Here is a 19067-nt window from a genome sequence, read left to right as displayed (position 1 = left end):
TTCCCCTGAGGAGATAACCTGGAACGTGTATGCTTTTATTTTAACTCAATGGATATATTAATATCTATTCAAAAATAAGAATAAAGGTGAAAGAAGAAACTCCCTAGCTTATTTTGTTCTCAAGAGGACAACCAAAGATTATACTGGAGGTCAAGCAGCATATGGATCAACCGTTGGTAATTTTATTACATTTCACTGGCCTTTAATTTCCCTGTGTTGTCACCGCTTCAGCCCACATCTCTGAATATAAGAATAATACTCTCAGTGGATTTGCAGCCTGCTCCTACATTTTGAATAGCTTGCAGAATACAAATGTCTAATTTAGATAGAAATAGACGCTCTGGGCAGCATGCTAGTACCCTAATCAGGAGAAAAATAATATTTGTTTGACATTAAAACCAAATTAATGGCAAGACACTGATTACATGAAAAGGCTTTATGCTGTGATTACTAAACTTGCAAGCAGCTCGGCATAATTAATGCCTTAATGAAGAGATGACCTGAAATCTCAGCTTCCAAAATTAATAAAGGCAATTAAAAGTCGCATTTGTAAACTGAGCTTTAAGAATGGAAAGGAAGTTTGATGTAGCTTCTTAACTCCTCATTTGTGTGGTTATTAAACTTAAGATGCAATTGCTCTGATTTCCAACCCCAGCATCCCGCGAACCAGAGATTCGGTGACGTTCCAACAAGGTCATTCATCAGCTGTGGGCTGCGCCACTGCTCGGCACACGCCTGAAGCTCTGGTGCCAAACCAAGCAGTAAAGACTTCCCTGTCCCTAGCACGTCAGGAGAAGTATGCTTTAGAAGATCTGCAGTGATCTTAATCTGCCATCTTCGTCAAACTGGATCCAAACAGCCATCTGAGGACTATCACTTGCATAAGCTTCTCAAGGTCCCATCAGCTCCCATAGTGCACCACGTGGTGAAGCTCAAGGCCAAAAGAAGCCTCCTTCGTGGTAAAATTGGAGAGGCCAATAAATATTGGTGGGCTAGTATTTGGTAAAAACCAAGCCTGGAATGCTGCCTCGTTCCTTATACCAAAATAAGGCCTGAAGGATCAAAAATTTAATGTCAGAGCAAAACCATAAATGTGCTAAAAGGAGACCGGAGGTTATATTTTTAATTTTTTAAATTTTTCATTAAGAATTTTAGTGCCAGTTTAGGCACCCTCTCCACTATTGCTTAGAGTCTTAGCTGGGGTCTTCTTTGTGGATTCCTGGGAATTTCCCTAGCACTGTTTCTCCATAGCCCACAATGACTCCCTCAATCAAGATATCTCTCACCTTTCACCCCCTTAACGTCCTTCCCCCTTCTTAAGCATTCCATTCCCTCATGTTCTCCTCCTCCCTCTCCTTCCACCTTCCTGCTCCCCTTCCACCTTCCCTTCTACCCCCTCTCCTAATTTTCTCAGACGTTGTTGTTGTGGAAGCCAGCCATGATAAGCTAAGTATGGACAGGCCACCCAAAGGAAGTTATTTATTTCCAATCATTATCACCTGCCAGAGTAGAACTTGGCCCTCGATTAATTTAATAAGAGGTCTGAGTCTCAGTAGTTTACCCTGAAGCAATACCTGGTAGCAGGAAAGAACCACAAACTGAGATAACCCAACCACCACCCAGGAGCAGACCAATCAAAGGAAATGCCTAACATTCCAAATGCTGTAGATGAAATCACCTGCCAATGCACCTCCCCAGGACATCCTAGACAAATGTCAGCCAATCAGGGGTCCTGAACCTCAGAGACCCCTCACCCCCACCTTTACTACTACAAAAACCCAATTCTAATTGCGCTCGGGACTCTCCGGTTATTCCAATATGTTGGACATGGAGAGACTGAGTTTGCAAACTTGATTAAAATAAAGGCTCTTTGCTTTTACATACGGGACTTAGTTTCCTTGTAGGCTATTGTGGGGACTTTGCAGATTTGGACATAACATTTGTGTGTGTTCCCTTCCTAGGGTGATCCATGTAAAATTCTCTCAGGGTTCTCCTTGTTACCTAACTTCTCTGGGGTTGCTTTATGTCTAATATCCACTTATGAGTGAGCACATACCATGTTTGTAGATCTTGGTCTGGGTTACCTCACTCAGGATGTTTTTTTCTAGTTCCATCCATTTGCATGCAAATTTTAAGATGTCATTGTTTTTTAATGCTGAGTAGTACTCCACTGTGTAAATGTACCACATTTTCTTTATCCATTCTTCAGTTGAGGGGCATTTAGGTTGTTTCCAGGTTCTGGCTGTTACCAATAATGTTGCTATGAACACAGTTGAGCAAATGTCCTTGTGTTATGAGTGTGCATCCTTTAGGCATATGCCCAAGATTGGTATTGTTGGGTCCTGAGGTAGACTGATTGCCAATTTTCTGAGAAACTGCCATACTGATTTCTAAAGAGGTTGGACAAGTTTGCACTCCCACCAACAGTACAGAAATTCCACTTACTCTACATCATCTCCAGCATAAAACCATTGGTGTTTTTTTAGGTTTTTTTTTTTGTTGTTGTTGTTGTTGTTGTTTTTGTTTGATTTTTTTGAGACAGGGTTTCTCAGTAGCTATGGATTCAGTCCTGGAATTCGCTCTGTAGACCAGGCTGACCTCAAATTCACAGAGATCATTGGTGTTCTTGAGCTTAGCCATTCTGACAGGTGTAAGATGGTATCTCAGAGTCATTTTGATTTGCATTTCCCTGATGGCTAAGGATGTTGAGCAATTCCTTAAGTGTCTCTTGGCCATTTGCAATTCTTCTGTTGAGAATTCTCTGTTTAGATTTGTACCCCATTTTTTAATTGGCTTATTTGGTAATTTTATGTCTAGTTTCTTGAGTTCTTTATATATTTTGGAGATCAGTTCAAGATCTTTTCCCATTCAGTAGGCTGTCGTTTTGTCTAATTGACTGTGTCCTTTGCCTTACAGAAGCTTCTCAATTTCAGAAGGTTCCGTTTATTAATTGTTGCTCTCAGTGTCTGTGCTACTGGGATTATATTTAGGAAGCGGTCTCCTGTGCTCATGCGTTCAAGGCTACTTCCCACTTTCTCTTCAGTGAGGTTCAGTGTGATTGGATTTATGTTGAGGTCTTTGATCCATTTGTACTTAAGTTTTGTGCATGGGGATAGATATGGATCTATTTTCATTCTTTTACATGTTGACATCCAGTTATGCCAGCACCATTTGTTAAAGATGCGTAGATGCTTTCTTTAATCCATTGTTTAATTTTAGTCTGTCAAAAATCAGGTGTTCATAGGTGTGTGGATCAATATCAGGGTCTTCAGTTCAATTCCATTGGTCAGCCTGTTTGTTTTTATGCCAATGCCAAGCTATTTTCATTACTATAGCTCCATAATAAAGTTCGATGTCAGGAATGGTGATGCCTCCGGAAGTTCCTTTATTGAACAGGATATGAAGTTGAGTATTGTTCTTTTGAGGTCTGTGAAAAATTGTGCTGGGATTTTGATGAGGATTACATTGAATCTGTAGATTGATTTTAGTAGGATTGCCATTTTACTATGTTGATCCTACCTATCCAAGAACATGGGCAATCTTTCCAATTTTCTGGTATCTTCCACAATTTTTTTCTTCAAAGACTTAAAGTTCTTTTTGTACAGGTCTTTCACTTCTTTGGTTAGTGTCACCCCAAGATATTTTATGCTATTTGTGGCTAGAGCTGATATTTTTATAATATCCAAAAGAGGCTTTTTAGCCAAGACAAGTATGACAAAAACATAACAAATTACTAATAATTTGTCTTTTTCAAATTGTTTAAATTCCATAAAAACCAGTCCAAGGTAAAACCAAGAAAACATTAATTAAAATGATCACATTTTGCTTCTTTTTTTGTCTTATGAAAGAATAAATTTATTTCTCAATTAGAAAACAACAGGAAATAAATATTATGTCTTATATACAGGATGTTAAACATAGAGGGAAAATAAAAGAACTTCCTCCTAAATAATAGCTTGTAAAATAATTAGAGAAGTTGGGAATACCTGTAGGTAACAGGCATGAAAGCAGGATATTTAATAACACCAAGACATTTTCATTACAGGATTTAGGAGGAAGAAAGATGGGTGGAAACTGTAGACAAATTCAGTTTCATCTTTTACTGTCTTATATAGACAGGAAGGGATGAAGGAAACAACTCCCCATGAAAATTATTTGAAGGTAAAATTATAGGTGCACATTATCTTCATTTTTGATAGCTTAAAATCAGCGATTCTATACTTCATATGTATTTTTATTTCTTAGAACTTTAAGTGAAATGATATTTCAGTTTTTCCCTACAGTAACTGTTAGAGACAAGTCAACCATGAAAATGTCAAATCTAAAGGCCTCAACAGTGTAACTGACAGTATAGCATTTGTGACAAGCCTTTCTCTGCCATATGTAGTGACATCATGTCACAGGGTTTAACCCTAGATGTCCTTTCTCCTTCCGTGATGACATACTCCCCCCGTCTAGAGTCTAACTATGCTTGCCTCAGGCTGGCCATCACACAGTGTTCTTTCAATAATCAGTGCTGTGCCTATCTATAATGAACTGTTGATGCTACACAACAGGAAACGAGTCCAAAATTCAGACACTGGGCCTTGGCAAGAAGCTTCTGTCTTTAATTTGGTACCACTTGCCAGTCACCAGAAACCGCCAACGGTAGCACAGGACCTGTCCCAATTGAACTTCCATATACCTGTAGCTTTTCTTAATTTCTTCACATGAAGCTCCCTTATGCAGACCAAGAACTTCATACAGAGCGTTTCCCGTTGTTGACATAGTCCGCTGTCTTTGGTCGGGTATGTTACATGCCATTTCTCAAGCTGCAAAAAACCAAAGAAGGAAAAGAGCCATGAAGGTTATGCTTTGTGGATCCTGCTCCCTGCAAGGAAAGAAAATGCATTTTTAACACTTGGTAAAATGACAATCCGAAGTGCCTTTGTGTGCTAGGTACAATATGAGGGGAGAAAATGTTGAGAGCTAAAAGCGTTTTCAAGTCGAAGACAACAGGAAGCCACACAAATGGAAGAGGGGCTTTCCACGGCGATTCCGGAAGGGTTGAGAATCGACTCTTATAGGTTGAAATGTGTTTTCTTCTGTTTATGTAAAATTTGTGTACCTTTTAGTTTTGTACACTTTCCAAATTCAGCTAGCCATGGGTAACAATTGATTAAGCCACGTGACTCTGTCTCTACTGGTTGGTAAAATAAACGTGCCTGAGGGCAAACCTGGTGACCCGAGTTTGGTGAGACAACCCATTCCAACCTCCACACATGCACATGTATGTGTGTTCTTGTACACACACACACACACACACACACACACACACACACACACAAAGTAAGTAAATAAATCAGTTAAAAATATTCTAAAACAAATTGCTAAGAGACCAGGAAGAGTAGAGAAGAATGTTATGGAGAGGAAGATAAAAGTGCAAGAACTTAAAGATATTATTGCTGAAATAATATAGATGAAATAAGGAGATGTGACTCAGCAACACCCCGCCCCTCGCCACCCTACCTCCACAGCTCCAGCACAGTGGCCCTGCTAGTGGGGGAGGCAGACATTTCATCTAAAGCCAAGCACAGTAGCTCTAATGAGAAGAGGCTGACAATCCTACCCACAGTCGAGCCCACAGTTCTCAGAAAACTCAGAGCCAGTTGCCGTTTTCCACGAAACTGAATAACTTCCTCTACTGGGTCAAGTCAGCAGGAGCGGAATACCATTGCGTGCTCCGCTCCTTGGCTCAGAGGTCTATGGTTAGACACACTTTTGAAGTTTAAAACTGAGCTACCCCGAGGGTCTGAAAACACGGATGATCACATCAGAGAGATTGAAGTCAAGCATACAGCCCCAACATGAAGACAGATCCAGAAGGCAGCTTCAGAAAGCAGAAGGCCACACACTAAGACGCAGGTGGCAGGAGGCTTGGGTCAGGAAGTAACGTGCACAAGGGGATGCAGTGCCCTCCTTAGTGTTGAGGAGCCAGCCTCCTCATTTGAGAACTTTGAGCTCTGAGAAACACAAGTCTGAAGCCAACAGTGGGTCAACACCCAGGGAGAGATCAACCTCTCTGTTATGAGGTTCACTTAGGTAGAAACAGAATTCTGCAACTCCAGGGGACTACCTGACAGCTACAGCCCCATCTCTCTAGCAGAAAAGACAGAGACAGGCCCACCAGTACATGACTCAAGGCTGTGTTTACTTTTTCCACTACCAGTACATTTGGGGGCATCCTGTCTAGAACACTAGCCACACAAGAGTGTACAAGCTGAGGCATCTTTCGGATGTGAACCTGGCCAGGACAAAAATACATGGCTAATGTGACTAGGAGAATCTCCTGGCACACAAGGAAGGAAAGACACTAACGTGAAGACAGCCCTGGAAGACGCCTGACACACATGCAGGCTCGGCACCAGTATAAACCACAGAACAGAAAAGACCATACAAATTCAACTGATCATCCCTTTTTTGTATCCACCCAGGAGACTCAAACTTTATAGGACCCCAAAGGAAGCCACTACAGCACCCCCTTTACTGCTTTTTCCTCTCTTACTTTGGCTGGAGTTTTAGCAGTGTTTCTACTTTATCTTTATTTTTAAAAGAGAAACTTTCACAGTTTTGCCATTTTGTTGATACATGTTACTTTATTTATTGTGGGACAAAATTAATGGTAAAAGTTAATTAAGGAAGAAAGAGCCATTTGAATTTGAGCTCACAGAGATTACAGTCTGCCACAGCAACGAAGTCACGGCAGCAGGTGTGTGAAGCAGCCGGTCCTTGGCATCTTTATAGCAGAGAGCTATGAAGGCTAGGATTTAGTTCATTTTCTCCTTTTCATTTAGTCCAGGAATCCAGTCCACAGAATACTGCTGCCCATACTCAGGGTGGGTCTCCTTGAGCCAATTAATCCAACTAGAAACTCCCTTACATACACACCAAGAGGTTTGCTCTCTAGATGCCTCTAGATCCTCTCAAGTTGATCAACAGCAATAACCATCACACAGTTCTAGAACCTCTCAAGTTGGTCATCAACTATAACCATCACAATGTTCTAGAATCTCTCAACTATAACCATCACATTGTTCTAGAACATCTCAAGTTGGCCATCAGCAATAACCATCACGATGTTCTAGAACCTTGCAAGTTGGTCATCAGCAATAATCATCAGAATGTTCTAGATCCTCTCAAGTTGGTTATCAACTATACATCACGATGTTCTAGATCCTCTCAAGTTGGTTATCAACTATAACTATCACACTGTGCAAGTCTTTTTATTTCCCTTTTTCCTTTTGCCCACTCCTTTCCTAATTTTGAATAGTACCTTGTCTATTTTTTAAGCTTTTATATTTGATTTGCATTCTAACTTTTCTTATGTAGTTTTCCATTATTGGGCAATATCTTTAAGTTCTTGCACTTTTCTCTTCCTCTCCATAACATTCTTCTCTACTCTTCTTTTCCCTTTATTTATCCTGCTTCTCTATTTCCCCCTTCTCCTGCCTTCTTTATCACATTCAACTATTACTTCTGTGTTTACTCTCAATGATTTTTAACTTAACCACATGCTTTACTCTACCTTTGCCATTTGCTGTTTTATGGTAATCGGTGTATGAGTAGGCTTTAATTGATTGTAAGTATATTTCTTTTTGTTTGTTTGTTTGTTTTAGTTTGACGTTGTTGCCATTATAGTAGTTTTCCCCCTTTGAATGATACTGGGAATGGACAGTCAAAAAGAAACTACTCACTAATATGCTTCAATAAAACTGGAAGAGACATCCAAACCAACTGATGCTCAAACAGAATGCAGAGATACAAGAAGTGTGAAAAGAAAAGGCAACATGACTCCTCTGGATCACAACTCCTCAATTTCTGAGCTCAGAGATGCTGAGATGGGTAAAACAACAGATGCATAATTGATATATTTACTTATAAAAAGTCAAAGACACAAAAGAACTCAATTCAAGACCTGAGGGATAAACCTAGAAACATAGACGAGAAAGTCAGCAAAATGGATAAGAAATGCAAACCAGAAAACTGAGATGGGAAAGGGAGGGTGGAAAGTAAGAAGATTTGGAAATTGAAAAGAATGAATCAAGTAGAAATCAAAGGGAAAAAAATGTATCACCAATAGACTTGATCGAACAGCAGAAAACACACCAGGGATGGGGGCAAAGCGAGGGGAATACTGTATTCAAATATCAGTTACACAAAAATTAGCAAGACTATAAATTCAAAAAACTCCAGACTATAAGTAGCAGATCAAATCTATCCTAGACTATGGTATAGATGGAGCTGAGATATTTTTAAAAGTAAAGGCAGAGAAAATTTAGTGAAATCACAGAAAGTTCTCCAAGTCTACGGAAAGAAATGAAAATGCAAGGATAGACAGATTCAAACTCCAAATAGGGCCTGACTGGAGAACCTCTCCATGACACACTGTAGTCAGAATGCCGTTAGAACAATAACACTGAGAGCTGTAAGAGAAAATCCTAACTCACTTATAAAAGCAAACACATACAAAAAAATTATCAGAAATCATCCAAGCCATGAGTTTATAAAAGTATATATTCCAAGCCCCAAAGGATAATAATTTCCAACCAAGACTGCTATGCCCAGAAAAGTTATCTTTTAAAACTGATGGAGAGATAAGAATATTTCAACATAAACACAAGCTAAAGTACTTAAAGGAATCCTAACTACACGAGAAGATATAGTCTCAATGAAGAAAGCACAGGGAAGAATACAATTACCAAGAGGAATGTCAAAGAAAGAAAACTGGAAATGACTCATCATATCTGCAACAGGAAATCAGCGAATCCCCAGGACAAACAGGGGAGAAAGGAAAGAACAATAATTTAACCATTTTGTCTCATTACAGGAATTAGAATACCCCTATCAATAAACACTTTAAGTTTGCATGGTCTTAACTCTTCAGTTAAAAGATGAAAACTAGATGATTGGGTTAAAAGACAAAGATAAGATTATCCATTGTCTCCCAGTAAAACACCACACTGGCAAAGACACAGATTAGGTAGGAACTATGGAAGCTAATTTACTAATTTACTAAAGCAAGGGACAATTCAAACCCAGCTGGCATAGGCATCTTGATATGATAAAATCAACTTGGACCCAAAATTATCCAGAAGAGATAAAGACAGCCCCTACATTTTAATAATGGAAACAACCCATGAAGAAAATATAATAGACACAGATATGGTGATGCATACCTGTAGTCATCTGTAACTGAGACACTTGGGAGGCAGAGAGAGTAGACTTGGGTTCAAGAACAGCCTCAAGCAAATAGTGAGTTTGAAGCGCTAGACCCTGTCTCAAAGGAAGAAGGAAAGCAACACAAAAGAAAACATAACAAGTGCAAACACATAAGTTTGCACCAAACACGGGGGTTCCCAGTTCTGAGAGATAATGAGAGGCATAGATTCAATAGTAGATGGTGACTTCAACATTTCACTTTCACCAAAAGGTAAATCATCTAGAACAAAATCCACAAAACAAATTCAGAGTTAATCTGCACCATAAATCAAAGGGACTCAACACACATTAGAGACTATGCCATCTAACAGTTGTAAGATAGATTCCCCTCCCCGGCCTCAGGAGCATATGGAAATGCTTCTAAATTAGAATTCAAGTAATTTCATGGAAAAGATGACAATGGAATAAAATGAGGAAGCAATAGCGAGAGAAATCACAGAAAACATACAAATACTTAGAGATTGAACAATATATTCTTGAATGTTCAGTGGGTCACTTAAAGAAAACAATATCCATCAAAGAATTTTTTTTAATTCCTGCAACAAAATTAAAATAAAACCAGAACTTACTGGAACCTATCAGATGCCACTGAGGCGGATCTAAGATGGACATTTATAACTGCTCATAGTTAAAATGTTTGGTTGGAGAGTTCTCAAAGAATTTAGTAACTTACCTTAAGGTCTGAGGGAGAAAACAACCAAACTCTAGATAAGTAGATGTTTATAAATAATAAGAATGAAATTAATGAAATAAAAATGAATAAATAATATATTTATAATCTAGCAAAAAATTTGAAAAATGAACAGGATTGACAAACTCTTAAAGTTGAGAGAGAGAGGGAGAGATTAATAAAATTAAAGACAAAAAGGGAAACATTATAACAGATAACAATAATCCACAAAATAATTAGGAGAAATTGAAAATACATTCAAATAAACTGGAAAATCTGCAACAAATGGGTAAATTTCTAGAAATATATGAGCTACCAAAACTAAATGGGGAGGAAATAATTAAAATACATCAATAAATAGATATACAATAAGCAGTAAAACTGAAATAGTATTGAGCGTCATACCCAAGACAATCCCAGAATTAGGGAATTCTCTGACAAATTTAAAAGAAATTGGTTTGAAAGAGGAGCCAATACTAGTGATTCTCACACTTCTAAAAAAGAAACAATGAGGAAAATGAAAGGAAGGAAGGAAGAAAACCAAGGAACACAGATTTGTCCTGTGGATCACCTTGATACAGAAACCAGACACAGAAGCAAGAAAAGGGAAGAGTTTTGATGAATAAAGGAAAAAGTATAGTATTTACAGGCTGAATCCAAGACTACAGTGAGAAACTCCTACACTGACAAGTTGTTTTCATACAGGATTCAAAGATGGGTCGACATACATAACTCAACAGTACGATACTGCACACATCACCTCAAGAGACTCAGAAAGGGATCTTTGACAAAGTCCACCATCCCTCAAAGCAAAACCCTGGAGAACCTAGGAATATAAGAAATACATTGCAGCATAGTAAAGGCGTTGCACAGCAATCCACAATAGCTTTATACCGAGTAAGAAAAACAGAAGGCATTCCCTCTGAGTCAGGAACTACACTAGGTGTTCATTTTCTCCACTCTTACACACTTTGAATCTCAGTCCTTGACTCTTAGCCATGAGGAAAAAATTAAAAGAGACACAAATAGCGAAGACACAAATTATCCTTATTAGCAGATGGCATTATTCAATATTTTAAAGGTCTTAACAAATCCAGAAGAAAACTCTAGGGCCCTATAAATACTTGGAGCAAAATAACAGCATACGAAGTCAACAAATGAAAAACTTCCTGGTGGGGGAATCACTACTGTCAGTAGCTTTAAAAACACAACTTGGAATAAAATTAATGAAGAAAATAAAAGACCTCTGCAACAAAAACTTTAAAACATTGAAGACATAAGGGTTGATGGGAAAATCTTCATGTTTGTTGGTTGGCAAAATTAAAATTCTAAAAATGTCTCTATCACTAAACAGTATCTGTAGATTCAGTACGATCCCTATGAAAATTCCAATGGCATTCTTCACAAAACTAGACAAATCAAAACTAAAATCCATATGACAGCTAAAGTAATCCTATACAGAGAACAACACTGGAGTGTGAACAGAGGTGGCTCGTTCATTCCTGGCTGCTCAGATCCGAGAAATCACACAGAAACTCTATTAATTACAACACTACTTGGCCAATAGCTTAGACACATTCCTGGGTAACTTTTATATCTTAAGTTATCCCATTTTTATTAGTCTGTGATTCACCACAAGGCTATGGCCTACCAGTAAGGTTCCAGCGTTCAGGCATCTTTCTCCTTCAGCAGCTACATGGTATCTCCCTGACTCCGCCTACTCTTTCTATATATCTCTGATCAGATTTCCCATCTAGTTTTATTCTGCTAAGCCACTGACCAAGGATGATAAGGTTTTTCTGCTTTCATTTTTTGGAGAAAATTCCATATTCCTTTCCCTTATGGCTGCACCACTTTCTAGTCCCAGAACGAGCCTTCTTTCCCTATATTCTAGTCAACAACTAGACCACTCCTGGATACATACCCAGAGAAATCTCAACACAAAAATATTCACACGACTCTTCTTATGGCACTGTTTGCAACAGCTGAGATCTGCAACCTAGATGCTCCTCACCAGATGGGTGGCTAAAGAAACGTGGTGCACACACGTGCCATTTCTTCACTCATAAAGAAGAACAGAAATTTAATTTGCAGAGGAATGGGTGGAACTGGAGACTATCAGCTCCAGCCAAATAAGCTGCATGCACAGGGACAAAGATTGCCTGTGTGTTCTTGTATGTGCAAGCAAGATTTAAATATAGATGGCGGTCTATGATGGAAGAAGAATCAGTCTGGAGGGAGAAACAAGGATTGGGGAGAAGGAAGACAAAATATTTCATATTTTCTCCCACACAGACTTTATGTTTAACTGTGTACACATATGTTTACATGATGTGAAAGTGGACGGGCGACTGCAAGAAGAGCAATGTGTGGAGGAAGTGGTGGAGAACATGACAAGGTACAGTGAGTGATGGGATGTAAGGAAATGGCAGAGTGAAGATCCTTAATTTCTATACTGATTAAACACTACCTAAAAACTATGAAAGAAAATAAGAAAAAAGATAATAAATAAGGTCATTCTAAATGAAAGATGCATATCCATCTCTAACACACACACATACACACACACACACACACACACACACACACACACACACATACACACCAGTAAATCAATGTGAATGGATGAATGTACCAAGGCTAAGGAGCTGTTTTCATGGCTTTGTAGACAGTACAAAGAGTCCCTGGTACTAATGGTGGTGTCTATGGGAAGTTGAGGACGTCTTGAGCGTGTGAAGTCCTGAGTGAGTGTGGTGTCATGAGCTGGCTGTGTCAAGGACACTACCCTCAAACCCATGGGAATGGCAAAACCTTTCAACTCTGGGTAAGGCTCAGAGGGATGACAATGCCTTCCTGTTGGTCTGTGTGTGGCTACTGATAGTATATGAAGAAACCGTCCACTGTGGCTGCCTCTCCCTGGGGGCTTAAAGCCTGAAGACTATTCCTTACAGAGACCACTCCCTTCTAAGATCGATTAAAGCTGCCTCCTTCCGTGTTCAGCTGTGTATAATAAACCTGACTCCTTGCTTGTCTGTGTGTACTAACTCCGTTCCCTGTTTCAGCGGCATGCAGCAGCACCGTCTCTCTGTTCAACTGTCTGTAATCATCTTGCCGTACTTCTACGGTGCTGCAGTTTCTCCATCAGAAAGTACAGCACACCCGATCCCAGCTTTTCTGGGTGTGTGTGTCTGTCTTTTCTTCATTCTCTTGACACCCCGAGCCAGGCATCGAGAGAGCAGTATTACACATGGCAGTGGTCAGCTGGCCCAGTGAAGGAGCTCCCAGCTCTCATCCCGCACAGCCCTTGCCTGTATCACCTCAGACAAAAGGAAAAGCTGCCAACGGTTAGCTGGTTGAGGTTAGCTGGTTGATTACCGAGATCTTAGAAGTTCTGAGGACTTCAGCAAGATAAAGTGACACCTGGTGGTCCTGAAAACACCATCATTTCAAAATGTTTGTATGAACCTTCAGCTTCTTTAAAGAGAGAAACTACGTGACTCTGCAAAAATCCTACTGCCCCAAAGGCTCTGAGATCCAGCGCCTACCTGAGAATAAGACTATAGAGGCCAAAGGTGCACTATGCAACCTGGCACACTTCCATCTTCCATGAGAGTGGGGTCCCTGGATGCCAGAGGGGTGTAATTTACAGAGTCTTACCCAGAAAAGCAGGAGGCGGACTCCTGACTGCCCACCACCACAGCAGATCAAACACATCCCCTGGCGGTCACTCTGCTTAGTAAAACGCTGAACTTCTCATCCATTCTAGCAACTCGAGCTGCTGTTCCGGTCCTCCACCTCACTCCTCTCTCGGCACCACAGCCCTGGTGACTAGTCACACTGGAAGGACAAACTGGAGGCCTCAACTAGTGACCTCAAAATTCTTTCCTCTGGCTTCTGGTGCTTCTAGCAAGGGCAGTAACTCATCGGTTTCTCTACACGTCACACTACGCACAGGCTGTGAGTAAAAAGGATTGGAAAGCAGGGATTTCATTTGGCCTAGACACCAAAGGGACCAGGATGGTGTCCCTTTGTCTGAGAGTCCATGTTCTTGTTGGAGGGCAGGATTCTGAAAGTCACCGACTGCTAACACGACGGACGCATTAACAAATGCCACTTCTGGGTGTATGCGGAGAAGAAATGAAATCGGTGTGTTGATCTCACGTGTTGAGGAGAATCTGCATTCTCAGTTCATTGCAGTGTGTCCACAACATACAAATACGGAGTCAATTAGAGCATGCATGGTGTAGCTTGAGTGTTGGGTGTAGATCCACACAGTGGAGTAGTATTGTAATTCTTCGAAAAGACAGAAGTGCTGTCATTTGCAAAATCGTGGATGAACCTGGAGGACATTACGTTAAGTGAAATAAACCAGACACAGAAAAAAAAAAGTAACACATGGCCTCATTTATATGTGGTATTAAAAAAAACAAAATATCCCAAAACTTGGACTCAGAATATTAAAGAGTAGAATGCTGGTCACAAGGGACTGGTGAGGAGAAGCTGAAGAGATCTTGGTCAAAGGATATGTGGTTTCAGTAAGTCAGAAGGCCTACTACATAGCATGGTGACTACAGCAAACAGTGATGTACTGTGTTCTTCAAAACTGCCAAAAGTAGAGTTTAGGCATTCTTATTACAGAAAGCATAGATAAGCATAAGATAATGCATATGCTAATTAGATTGATTTAGCCATTCCACGCGCAATTCAAAACATCACATTACTCATAATAAATATATAGCATTTTGCCAAGTTAAATAACTTGCATAAACACAGTAAACCAAATCTTAGACTCTGGAATTAAAGGTCATCTAGCCCTATTGTTATCACGTACAGTTTGGGTCATTCTGGCCAGAAATCATTATGACTGATCACCTCCCTGTTAGCCAATTAGCTGTCTTTTTATTTTTCTGATAGGATGTAGGTCTCCAGTGTAACACACGTTTTCCCTAAGACCGTTTCAGTTTTCACCTGATAAGATGAAGCTACCTGATCCAAGCCATACAAAACAGCATTCATCCCTAGATTATTTTACAGAGGACAGTGACCCCGCTGTGTCTATCAAATGGGCAAACGGAATACTGTGGGCTGCTTTGAAATACTCTGAAACTAACAGATGGGCAGCAGCAGAGATGGGTGGAGTCCCAGGGGAACCCAGGTCTCTGTTCTTCCCCGGCCTACTTCTAGCTTATGCCCTCCGACAGCAGGCAGTGCATGCCACTGTTTCCTAGATTGAACGGATAAATACCAACACAGATACTTACATCCTCCCACACTCCCTTCTGAGCATATTTTAGCTAGGTTTTGGTCATTGCCAACTATGAGTCTTGTCTTAGGGTTTTATTGCTGTGAAGAGACACCATGACCATAGCAACTCTTTATTTATTTTGCGATAGGGTTTCTCTGTGTAGCCCTCGCTGTCCTGGAACTCACTTTGTAGACAAGGCTGGCCTCAAACTCACAAAGACCCACCAGCCTTTGCCTCCTGAGTGCTGTGATTAAAGGCGTGTGCCACCCTCTCCAGCACCATGGCAACTCTTATAAAGGAAAACATCTAATCGGGGCTGCCTTTCAGTTCAGAGTCGAGTCCATTGTCATCATGTCAAGAAGCATGGCAGTATGGAGTTAGATACGATGTTGGAGAGGTAGCTGAGAGCTCTACATCTGGATTAGCAGGCGGCAGGAAGACAGAGTGCCACTAGGTCTGGCTTACTCGGCTACTGAAACCCCAAAGCCCACTCCCAGTGACACACTTCCTCCAACAAGGCCACACCTCCCAATAGCACCACTCCCTATGAGCCTATGGGAGCCAATTACATTCAAACCACCACAGCTCCCAAGTACCTTGTACTCTCAAACACCTATGGTGATTCCTAGGGACTCCTCTTCTAGACAAGCTAATTTATTGTGGATTTTTCTTAAATCTCTGTTTTTTCTTTAAGCTGAAAGTGCTCACTGGGTCCTTGGTAAAAAATAATTTAGGAAAAATAAGTGATATACTAGGATGTTTTAGGATGTTTGAACCAAATCCATCCAGGTGTGTTGTGTAGCCGTTCCCAGCGGAGACAGGAGAAACTGAATGATGGGAGTGGTGGAAGCGGAGAAATCAAAGTGCAGCAAGGAGTTTGTGTGTGCATGCACATGCATGTGCCATGCCGTGCCTGAGTGCACGTGTTCATGCATAAGTGCACATGGGCCACATGAGCGGAGAGGCCAGAAGTCAGCCTCAGGTACCCTGTCCATTTAAGAGACAAGCCCCACTCATTCCCAACCCTCCCTTCTCCCCAGGCAAGCGGATCTTCCGCCTCCTCTCCAGCCTGCTTTCTCTCTTTCTGTCCCTTTTCTGAAGAAATAACTACTGCCTCCATGTTCTTCCTCTCTCTCTTCTCCCCTTTCCCCCTTCTTCTTCCCTTTCCCCCTCCATAACCCACTAAATAAACTCTATACCCAAACTCTCTCTGCCTGGTGTATCTGTCTGTCTCTCACCCGCCATGGTCTTCCACCCACCAAAGGGACCCACCGAGGCCTCCGGGGACCCAACACTGTACCTCATGGGACTGGTCCCCCACCATGTATTTATAAATGATAACATATGCCACCACAGTTGGATTTTTCTGTGGACACTGGGAACGCGGGCCTTTACTTTTGTCATTACTGACTAAGCCATCTTTCTGGCTCAGTTATCTTTTCTTTATTGACTTTTCTCTATAGTCAGCATTCAAAACAGTTTCAGTTTGAGGAAGAAAAAAATATATTCACTCTTTGTCATCTGTCTCATAAAACAAGAGACATGCCATGTGTTCTAGTTTCATTCTGTTGTGATAAAACATCAGGACCAAAAGCAACTTAAAAGAGAAAAGTATTTATTCGGCTTATACTGTCCAGCACTGGAGGAGTCAGGGCAGGAACCTGGGCAGACCGTGGAGGAATTCTGCTTGCATTCACTCCAGATCATGCTTAACTAGCTTTTTAAAAAAATATATTCTTTTTTTAAGATTATCTTATAATTGTATGTCCCTCTTCCCTTTCCTCCCTTCAAAGCCTCCCACACATCCATCATTTTTATATCCTTCTCCTTCAAATTTATAGCCTTCTTCATTTATTACAGTTACATTCATATATGTATATACATATATTTCTAAATACATAGATACAACCTGCTCAGTCTGTATAGTGTTATTTTTATGTGTGTTAGCTAGCTCTGTTTACAGCCCAGCACCAACTACCAAGGGAATGGTGCTGCCTGCAGTGGACTGAACCCTCCTACATGAATTAGCAATTAAGGTCACCCCCTATAGGCATGCCCACAGGTCAATCTGGTCTAGCCAATACCTCAGTGGAGGTTTCCTTCTCAGATATGTGTCAAGTTGACAAAGCTAATTAGGACATCATAGCTCCCATACATCACCAGATAGTCATAGGATACTTTTAAAAAAAAATCACCCTCTCATTGGATAGCCCAGGCTGACCTTGAACCAGCAACTCTCTTACCCCAGTCTCCTAGGTGCTGGGATCACAAGCGTGCTTCATCAGGCTTGCCTTATAATGTGCACTTTATCAAGGCCTTGAGATGCTAATTTGCTAACTTCTGAGCACTGTGCTCCCTGACTGTGCTCCCTGACTGTGTTTCCTACTTGGGTATTGCTGTTACCAATGGGGGAGAGGGGCGGGAATAAAAACCAGTTGTTGCTGGAGATAATCTTCAGAACAGGTCCTGGTAACGCCTTTAGTCAAGCCTGCATATGGGCGAAACGTTTGCAGATGGTACGGACATATACGGCTATGACGGGAAAAGCCAACAATAGAGTTAGTAAGTATGGCTAGGGAAGTCCCCCGGGAGATCCTAGAGGAGGGTGAGTCTGCTGGGGGATGAGCTGTCAGAGACGAGCGTTCCAACCAGAACACTGCGTCCTTGATGAATATTGACTCGATGACTCACGAACAAGTAAACTTCAGTGGGAATGTGCAGGACACCTTCACAGTGAAGGTGAAATCTGAACTCTAAGTCTCTTGTCCTCTTTCTAAGGAACTTAGGTGAACAGTCTTCCACAGCCTCTCTCTACTCTATTCATTGAAGGGGGTTTCCTCAATGGAACCCAGAGCTCATCCATACAGCTAGTCACTACAACCAGCTTGCTCAGTTTCCACCTTCTGAGTGCTGGAATCACAGGCTGACTGCCATGCCCATCTGGCATTTAATGTATTCTGGGGTTCCACTCCAGTCCTCATACTTGTGCACAAGTGCCTTGACTGCTGAGCCATCGTCCCAGCCCTAAAGACTCTTGGGATCATCTATTTGCATAAGCCACCATGAAGGGTACTTCTGGGGTTGGAGGCTAAAGTAGAAGGAGGACCCACTTCAAAACAGGACATAGCTCAGAGAGGATGGAGTCTTGATCAGACAGTGGCTGCCAATTCCCTACCTAACCCAAGGAAGGACTTCTGAGCTCTGATGGAGAGAGAGTTAGAAATTAAAGAGGTGTTTCCCCAGACAGTTGTTAAGGACTTAAAGAAGCAGCTTCAGACAGACATAGACCTGAGTTTTCCTCCAGGGGAAGCTGAGGCAGAAGATTGTCGGTTAGGAGACATTGCAGCCACCACCCTTGGACCTGGCCAGAGGATACCTCTCAGATGGCCAACTATTACTTCTGGAAGCATCTGTCACATCCCTGGGCATACCTGGGAATGCTTCGGAGCATGGAAGGCAGAAAGAAGTAACGCCTGAAAGGGAAGGAAGGACGGGTTGGGAGGGACATCAAGTTATACTGCACACACTTTAGGTGTGATTAATAAAGAACACCAATGCTATAAATATAAACTAGGGGCAGATGGTGAGGGTGAAGAGTGGACCTTCGAGCCCCTTAGGTGCAGGGAGTGAGGATGAGGCCTTGTGGTTGTATTGGTCAGAACTTCCCACCAAGCAGTACACCTAACAGCTTGTGGGTCTAGGAACAATTTGTTTGTCATACACACAGAAACATGCTTGCTCGCTCGCATGGTTTTCTTTATACCTTACTCTAGTCCTTGAAACTTGCAGTTCAGGCTTGTGGATACATTCTGACCCATAAGGCTGTTACCGCTTTTGTATGGCATGAAGGGAACAGAGATCAGGGAGCAAGCATTTACAGAACATCATCTACGT

General features: G+C 41.2%; 1 protein-coding gene across 4 annotated transcripts in view; it reads right to left on the bottom strand.

Annotated features, from left to right (window-relative positions):
• Dnajc5b (DnaJ heat shock protein family (Hsp40) member C5 beta) overlaps positions 1-19067 on the bottom strand; it is an 85231-nt gene that overhangs the window by 42052 nt on the left and 24112 nt on the right. For 3 of the 4 annotated variants that reach the window (XM_048420731.3, XM_048420732.3, XM_085677300.2), the window contains one exon: positions 4685-4811. In XM_048420731.3, the coding sequence (XP_048276688.1) occupies positions 4685-4803 (119 nt within the window). In that variant the 5' untranslated portion in view covers positions 4804-4811. Of the gene's footprint in view, positions 1-4684; positions 4812-13585; positions 14446-19067 lie in introns of those variants that run through there. The other variant, XM_048420733.3, reaches the window with a different exon arrangement.

This window comes from Myodes glareolus, chromosome 16, assembly GCF_982192425.1.
Source record: "Myodes glareolus chromosome 16, mMyoGla1.1, whole genome shotgun sequence".
Classification (NCBI taxonomy): Eukaryota; Metazoa; Chordata; class Mammalia; order Rodentia; family Cricetidae; genus Myodes; species Myodes glareolus.
This window is presented reverse-complemented; position numbering and strand designations above follow the sequence as displayed.